Below are 8,478 nucleotides of genomic sequence, written 5' to 3'. Positions count from 1 at the left end.
TCAGTCTCTGCTGGCATCCTGGAGTCTCCTGGTGTCAACTCCCACGCCGGGCAGGGAGTTCTCCTTCCCCAGCTCCCCAGAACGGGAGCGGGAGCCTGGCGGCTCCGGGCGGGCCTGGCTGGCCTCCTCCTGCTGCTCCGGCTCTGGGAGCTTCCGCAGCTCCGCGTACAGCACACAGGCATCGCCGCGTGACACGTACTCCCATCCACTCTCCCGCACGTGGAAAAGGTCTACGGAACCCCCTGAGTAGGCATCGCGGTGGGTGGCGTGGGCCACGGCGCGGCGAGCCAGGGCGTAGGCTTCCTGCGTGGTCATGTCGTAGCGGTAGCCGCGGTCCAGCACGCCATAGGCGTAGGGGGAGCCAGAGCCCACGGAGAAGATGTCCCCCTGCAGGCGGGTGCCGTCGCTGTAGACATAGAAGAGGGCAGGGCCAGAGCGGTCCCAGCCGCACAGGGCCGTGGCCACACACAGGTCCAGCCCCCGATAGCGGGACATCATGGCCGACAAGAGCTTGGCGGCGCTGGCTACACTGGGCAGCTGACCTTCCCGCAGCGCCCGAAGCCGCAGTTCCCGCTGCAGCACCCGGTACCACGTGGCACAGTCGGCAGAGGTGCCAGAGGTGGTCCCCAGGAGGTGCCGGTGCACAGGGATGACCTTGCGCGAGGCTGGACAGGCCACGTAGCTGCCACAGTCGGCTGCCGCGATGACACCGTGGCAGAAGCGGAAGGCCAGGGTGGTAGTGCCGTGGGCCAGCCTAGGGCCATGGCTCTGCAGGAAAGCTTGAGGGTCACAGCCTCGGGGCACAGCCCAGCCACCAGCCTGAGGCAGGTGAGGGGATGGTGCCTGGGTGTCAGGGGCCTGCCACTTGCACACATCCTGCAGAGCCATCCTGGGGCTGAATGAATCTGAAAGGAGTGGGGCAGGGCTTTGTGGGCTGGAGTCAGGTGGGGGAAGAGGGACGCGGAGGAGAAGCTGGGCTGCAGCCAGAGCCAGCGAGGAAAGCGTGTGACCAGAGGCTTCATTCCCCCCAGCCCCAAATCAGGCCTGGGCATTGGCTGACAGAGCAGCCCCCTTCTCCTCAGAGGACAGCCCGGGAGACAGGAGGAGGCCAGTGCAGGCAAGTGCTGGGAGGACGCTGGCACGGCTATCAGAACCTCACCCTCCGCAGCCCAGCAGCCCATGACGCATCTGAGAGTCACCCAAGGAGTCGCCTGTCTGTCATCCCCCCACTACCTGGAGTGAGCCGGGGGCCTGATCACTGCGAAGGAAATGGAAGGAGCAGAGGGCTCCTATTGCTTTCTTGTGCTCTGATAGGGTAAGAAGGGCCCACTGAGGCAAGAGAGCTTAACACTGAGGACCCTCTTCAGAAAACTCAAGAGTCTCAGCTCACACTTTCTTTTCTTTTCTTTCTTTTTTTTTAAATTTTATTTTATTTTATTTTTTAAGTTTTGCCAGAGGGTATGTACACTTGCCGAAGAGAGACAGAGAGAAAGCAAGAAAGCACCCCCATTCAGAAATAATCACAATGCAACTCCTCCATTTCTCCCTCCTCTCAGGATCTTGGGTACACACACACACTGGGCATGTTTTTCAAGCTGCAAGGTCCAGAACTCAAACTGCACAGTTGGTCATGTGGGATCCAGCTGCCTTAACTGCTACACCACCAGCTGGCTTCATCAGCTTATACTTTCTTTAAAAATATATATATACATTATTATCAGGGACCAGCAGGTGGCATGGTGATTAAGGCGCTGACCACTGCCATATGGCTGGCCATGGTTCAAGTCCTGGTCTTGGTGGCTTGCTTTTCTGCTTTCCTCTCTCTCTCTGGTCAAATTAAAATAAATAAATGAATGAATGAATAATTCTTTAAAAAATGTTTTATTATCAGCTTACACTTTCAACTCATGGGCAAAATGGAGAAAGAAAAATGGATTGAAGCAGGGCCAAAAGAGAAAGGGGCAAGATAGTTTTGTAATGGAGGAGGCAGAAAATACCTTCCAGAAAGGCAGGTTACTTCCTGAGAAGTTAAGGGAACTAGAACCTGGAGCTCTCAGTCTCTTCTGCTTTGGGTGGAACATGTCCTGCTCTCTGCATACAAAGACGGCACTCCCGAGTTCTCTGGCGGTTTAGCTGGACCTGTTAAAGCCCTGAGGATGTAGCTGAAAGGATCTGCTGGCCCCTTCCCCGGTCCCGTTTGTACTGACTGGGGATGGCAAGGGACTGGTATGTATCAATAGTTCCAAGGCAAGAGAAACAGCTGACCTTCACCCTAGAATATTACATCTGTCCTAGACCAATTGGGGGGGGGGTGTTTGTCTAGTGAGGGATCGTATCTCTCTCACTCATGAAATAATAAATAAATAAACTAAAAACGACAGAAAGACTGTCATTTCAGGTAGAGAGGCTAGCTGTAACTACTCCCATCACCACATGGAGTATATTTGACTAAACATTGCAGGTCAAGGCGGTGCTATGGGAATGGGCATATTTAAAGAAACAGATTCACACTCAAAGAAAATGGCCTCCGGACCTCATGGTGATGGGGCCATGGCCATGGTTTCCGGCGGGTCTCAGTAACCAGGGCAGATGTAAACATGTCATGAGAAGACCAGAGAACCAGAAGGGCATGCTAAGCTCCACCTATTCCTTCTCTCTTCCTTTGGGTAGAACTATATGGAGATGTTACTAAAGAAATAAGACTATACCCTCTTCCCAAAGACTGTCTTGGGACCAGCAGGTGGCATAATGGTTACATCGCTGGACTCCCACACAGTTGACAGCAGTTCAAGTCCAGACATAGTGGCTTAAAACTCATGCTGGGCACGTGTGCATGTGTGCCCAAGATCCCAAGGGGAGAATGGAGAAGGGATTGCAGTGTGGCCATCCCCTTGGGGGGCGTGATTTTGCGTTTTCTGTCTCTCTGGTGAGTACATGCACCCTATAGCACAAACCTCTCTCTTTAAAAAAAAAAAAAAAAAAAAAAGACTAAGTCTTATATGGGTGTACTGCCACCTCCCTAGATGAGGCCTGTATCAAGTCAGGTCTGGATGGTTGAATGGCCTAACTGGCCACCCTCCATTGCCCTGCTCCAATCTCATCCTCCACATGGACATGTTTTCCTCAGCATTACTCAAATTCTGTCTCTTCTGCTAAGAAAACTTAAAGGACTACAAGATAAAATCCAAACTGCCTCTTTTGGGACCAGCAGGTGGTGTGGTGGGTAAGGTGCTAGACTTCCATATGGCCTACCTGGGTTCAAGTCCTGAACCTGGTGGCTTGAAAATCATGTTGACCTTGGGGCCAGGAGATGGCATAGTGGGTACATCGCTGGACTTCAACATGGCAAACCACAGTTCAGTGTTCTGGACCTAGTGACTTGAAAATCATGCCAGGTGCATATGCATGCATGCCCAAGATCTCAGGAGAATGAAGGAGAAGGGATTGCAGCGTGGTCATCCTCTCTGGGGGGGTGAGGTCTTACTTTCTGTCTCTGTCTTTCCAGTGAGTGCAAGTGCCATATAGCAAATCTCTAAAAAGGAAAAAGAAGGGGCCGACAAGTGGTATGGTGGTTAAGGGTGCTGGACTCCCACATGGTTGACCGTGGTTTAAGTCCCTGAGCTGCTAGCTTGTGTGGGAGGCTGCACACCAGCGAATATCACCGGTTTTTCAGAAACCAAACAATTACACAATGCCAAAGGCCATGATTGGCTCCCTTTCAAAACCTCACCTTCAAAACCATACTCTGATTGGCCACTTCCCATAAAAGCCATGATTGGCTTCCCTTCAAAACCTCACCTTCAAAACGATACTCTGATTGGCCACTAGAATCCCTCAGATTTGCATATCCGGCACCTCACAATTGGTCCACAAAGCAACCAATCATAACCCACCTTTTACAACCAATCGCGGCCCACCAACATGTATATAACCATGATCCCTAGCACACAGTCTCCAGACAACCCTAAAGACCCTGAAGAGTTGTAACACTGACATCTCCAGAGTCTCCAGAAGACCCTGAAGAGTTGTGACACTGCGTCGTCTCTGGACGACCCCGAAGAGTTGTGACACTGTGTCTTCGTGCTGCCCACAATAAACGGACAACCCTGAAGAGTTGTAACACCGCGTTGTCTCTGTGTTGTAACACTGCGTCATTCATCCCGTCTCTCACTCCTTCCCTCAGGAAACCTGTTCAACTGTCCCCCGGGTCAGGACAAGCTTGCTTTCTCATTTTCCCTCTGTCTCTCTCACTCTGTCACTCTCTAGGTAAATTAAAATAAATAAAGTTAAATAATATCATTCTTAATAAAAAATTAAAAATATTCAGAAGGTAGAGACCAGGTAGTGGTGTGGTGGTTAAGGCGCTGGATTCCACATGGCTGACTAAGTGGTTCCAGTCTCGAACCTAGTGGCTTAAAAAACACACTGGGACTGCGTGTGCGCATGCCCAAAATTCCAAAAGGAGAAACGGAGGAAAAGGAACTAGGGAGAAAAACGGTGGCATGACCATCCCCAATAGGGAATGCTTTCTCACTTTTCTTGTCTCTCTCTCCCTCTCTGTCTCTCTCTGGCAAGTGTGTGTGCCCTTTGATCAAAACAAAGATCCAGGGACCAGTAGTTAGTGTAATGGCTATGTCGCTGGACTCCCACATAGTTGACCGCAGTTAGAGTCCCGGACCCGGTGGCTTAAACTCACGACGGGCATGTGTGTGTGTGTGTGCCCAAGGTCCCGAGAGGAGAATGGAGGAGAAGGCATTGCAGTGTGGCCATCCCCCCTGGGGGGTGATTTCCTGCTTTCTGTCTCTCTTTCTCTGTCTGTCTGGCGAGCGCATGCGCCCTATAGCAAAACCTTCTCCAAAAAAAAAAAAAAACAAAGATCCAAAACCAGCAGGTGGCATAGTGATTAAGGCACATGGCTGACCATGGTTTAAGTCCTAGACCTGAAGGCCAGTCACTTTCACTCTCTGGTGAGCACACATACCCTACAGCCAATTTAAATAATACATGTTTCTTAATTTTATTATTATTTTTTAATAATTTTTTTTTTAATCCAGATGGTTGCTTTAGGGGTTGGGTAGGGGCATAGCAGTAAAACATGATGCTTTCAGAGGTTGACCCACCTCCTCGAAGTTCCAGGTTTGTGTTCAGACACCGCCCTGAGTAACTCTGTGCACACGTGCTTCCAGGATCCAGGGCTAGATGAGACTCGAGCACAGCATTAAGACCCTGTGGAAGGTGCTGTTTCTCCCTCCTCTCTCTCTCATGGAAATATAAATAGGCCGAGGGTAGGCGGTGCAGCATCCTGGACGGCAATGCTAGAAGTCACGTGACTGATTGCAGGCTGGAACTTTCCGGTAGGCCCGAAAGTGCTCTGGGCATGTGTGTGAACACCGGAGATCCTGAGGAGCTGGAGGGCTAGGGGAAGGGACTCGCAGCATGACAAGACCCTGTTGAGGGAGCTTTCTCTCTCTGTCTGTGGCATGTGCATGTACGTGCTCTCATAAAAATTAATAATTATATATATTTTATTTGTTTTTGAGAGGTTTTTGCTATAGGGCACGTGCGCTCGCCAGACAGACAGAGACAGAGAGACAGAAAGCGAGAAATCACCCCTCAGGGGGGATGGCCACACCGCAATTCCTTCTCCTCCATTCTCTTCTCGGGATCCTGGGCACGCACACACACACGCCCGGTGTGAGTTTTAAGCCACCGGGTCCAGGACACGAACCGCAGTTGACTATATGGGAGTCCAGGGACACAGCCATTTCGCTTATTGCTGGTCCCAATAATTACATATATTTTAAAGTATACTTCTGGGGGGGCAGGAGGTGGCATGGTGGTTAGGGGTGCTGGGCTCCCACATGACTGACTATGGTTCGAGTCCTGAACCTGGCGGCTTGCTTTCTTGTCCCCACCCCCTTGCTCTGTCCCTCTCTGATCAAATTAATATGAAATAAATGGATAGAAAAACAAAGCTAAATAAAATAATTCTTTTTAAAAAAGTACACTTCTGAAGGCCAGCAGGTGGTGTGGTGGTTGAGGCACTGGACTCCCACATGGCTGACCATGGTTCAAGTCCCAAACCTTGTGGCCTTTCTCAGAGGCCTTGTGGCCTCTGTCTACCTGTCCCTCTCTAGCCAAATTGAAGAATAATAAACATTAAAATAAATAATTCTTATTCTAAAATTTTATTGATTTGTTTTTTTTTAATTTTATTAGAGAGAGAAAGTGAGAAAGCAAGTCACCAGGTCCAAGACTTGAACTGCAGTCAGTCATGTGGGAGTCCAGCACCCTTAACACCAGGCTACCCGCCAGTCCTGGGGGCCAGCAGGAGGTGTGGAGGTTAAGGTGTCTGGATCCCACATAGCCAAGTCTGCAGTTCAAGTCCCAGGTCCAGTGGCTTAAAAAAATCACACCAAGTGCATGTGCATGTGTGCCCAAAATCCCAAGAAGAGACTCGAGGAAAAAGATAGAAAGATTGCAGCTGCGGTATGGCTGTCCACCCAGGGGGTGATTTCTCTCTCTCTCTCTCTCTCTCTCTCTCTCTCTCTCCCTCCCTGGGGAATGCTCATGCTATGTAGCAATTTTTTTTTTTTTGGAGAGTTTTTTTGCTATAGGGCATGTGTGCTTGCCAGAAAGACAAAGAGGGGCAGAGAGACAGAAAGACAGAAATCACCCCCCAGGGGGGTATGGCCATGCCGCAATCTCTTCTCCTCCATTCTCCTCTCGGGATCTTGAGCACATACGCATACGCGTCCGTGAGTTTAAGCCACCGGGTCCAGGACTCGAACCACTGTTAACTACATGGGAGTCCAGCAACATAGCCATTATGCCAACTGCTGGTCCCTCTCTGTAGCAAATTTAAAAAAAAGAAAAAAGAGGAGCCAACAGATGGCCTAATGGTTACATCACAAGATTCCCATGTAGTCGACCACAGTTCAAGTCCTGGACCTGGTGGCTTGAAACACACCAGGCATGTGTGTGCATCTGTGTGCCCAAAATCCCAAGAGAAGAACGGAGGAGAAGGGATTGTGGCATGGCCATTCCACTGGAGAGTGATTTCTCACTTTTGATCTCTCTATCTCTGTCTCTCCAGCAAGTGCATGCGCCCTGTAACAAAAACTCTCTAGAAAACAGAAAAAAGAACCACTGAAAAGTCAGAAGGAGAACTAGTTGATTGCAAGGGGTGATTACAAAATAATATGCGCTCAATAAGCAGAAACATTCTGCATTTTCCACACCATCCAAGTGTGAGACATAAAGATCCCCTGCTTCAATACATTCTGATGGTTAGGCTTGGAAAAGGGTGCCAAATTTTAGCCTTAAAAATACAGCACAGGCAGTCTGCTGGGGGAGAGGAGCTGAGCTGCGCATCAGAGGAAAGCAGAATCTAGATGTTGATAGATTGTTGTTGCTGGAATCCAACAAGGAAGGCCAGACACTGACTTCATAGAAACATAAAGCAGGAGGCAACATTTCATGCATATGCCCACTTCCTGGCTTGTTATAGTTCCCAAAAGAGTTGAAAAATGAGGGTGGGTGGAGGGAGGAAGAGGCAATAAAATATAGCACATTCCTGAATAAAGAGCATTGTCTTAGCAAGCTGAAGTTAGAGAATCTCTTGGTATGTCTTTATGTGGCCTCAACTCTTCTACAGGTCCTACGATGGTAAATTATTATTGACTTAATTATTCAGCTGTTGAACTGAGCATCTATTATAGTTTGTGGATTAATTGGGCCCTTTGCTTTTCTTTCTTTATTCTTCTGTCCTTTTTTTTTTCTTGAAGAAAAGAATTATTTTATTTAATTTTATTTATTTAGATTTTTTAAAAAGAATTATTTATTTATTTCCATTTGTTATTGTTTTTGTTTTTGTTTTTTCCCTCTATTCAACGAGAGAGAGGGAGAGAGAGAGAGAGAGAGAAAGGGAAAGCGAGAAAGCAAGCCACCAGGTCCAGGACTTGAACCATGGTTGGTCATGTGGGAATCCAGCACCCTTATCCACCACACCACCTGCTGGCCCTCTTTATTTAGATTTTTGACCAGAGAGGAACAGGGTGAGAGAGGGAGAAAGACAGAGAGGGCTGGGGCCAGCAGGTGGTGTCCTGGTAAGGTGCTGGATTCCCACATGGCTGACCACGGTTCAAGTCCCATACTTGGCGACTCGCTTTCTCAGTTTCTCTCTCTCTCTCTGTGTGTCCCTCTCTGGTCAAATGAAAATGAATAAATAAGTGAAGTTAAATAGAGAGAGAGAAAGTAAGAAGTAAGCCACCGAGTCCGGGACTCGAACTGAGGTGGGCCATGTGGGAGTCTAGCACTCTTAACCACTATGCCACCTGCCAGCCCCTGGCTGCCTTTTAAGCAATTATTAGATTTCCATCAGAAGATGGGACTAAAGAGAATATTGAATCTTAAAAATTGATTACAGCTGGGGGTAGTAGGTAGCACAGTGCTTAGGGCACTGAATTCCCTTATGGC

The 8,478-nt window shown here is 49.0% G+C and overlaps 1 protein-coding gene across 1 annotated transcript; it reads right to left on the bottom strand.

Annotated features, from left to right (window-relative positions):
* Positions 1-888, bottom strand: PSMB11 (proteasome subunit beta 11). Its single transcript, XM_006172352.2, has one exon. It carries the CDS (start codon positions 886-888, stop codon positions 1-3), a length of 888 nt encoding a protein of 295 aa, XP_006172414.2.
* Positions 889-8,478: the final 7,590 nt, after the last annotated feature.

The sequence above is a fragment of the Tupaia chinensis genome, unplaced genomic scaffold (assembly GCF_000334495.1).
Source record: "Tupaia chinensis unplaced genomic scaffold, TupChi_1.0 Scaffold000126_2, whole genome shotgun sequence".
Taxonomy (NCBI): domain Eukaryota; kingdom Metazoa; phylum Chordata; class Mammalia; order Scandentia; family Tupaiidae; genus Tupaia; species Tupaia belangeri.
Note: the sequence above shows the minus strand (reverse complement) of the source record. Positions and strands in the feature narration are given on the sequence as shown.

Excerpts from the sequence above, each read along its gene's own strand:
- PSMB11 (XM_006172352.2), bottom strand. The coding sequence starts at position 888 with ATGGCTCTGCAGGATGTGTGCAAGTGGCAGGCCCCTGACACCCAGGCA.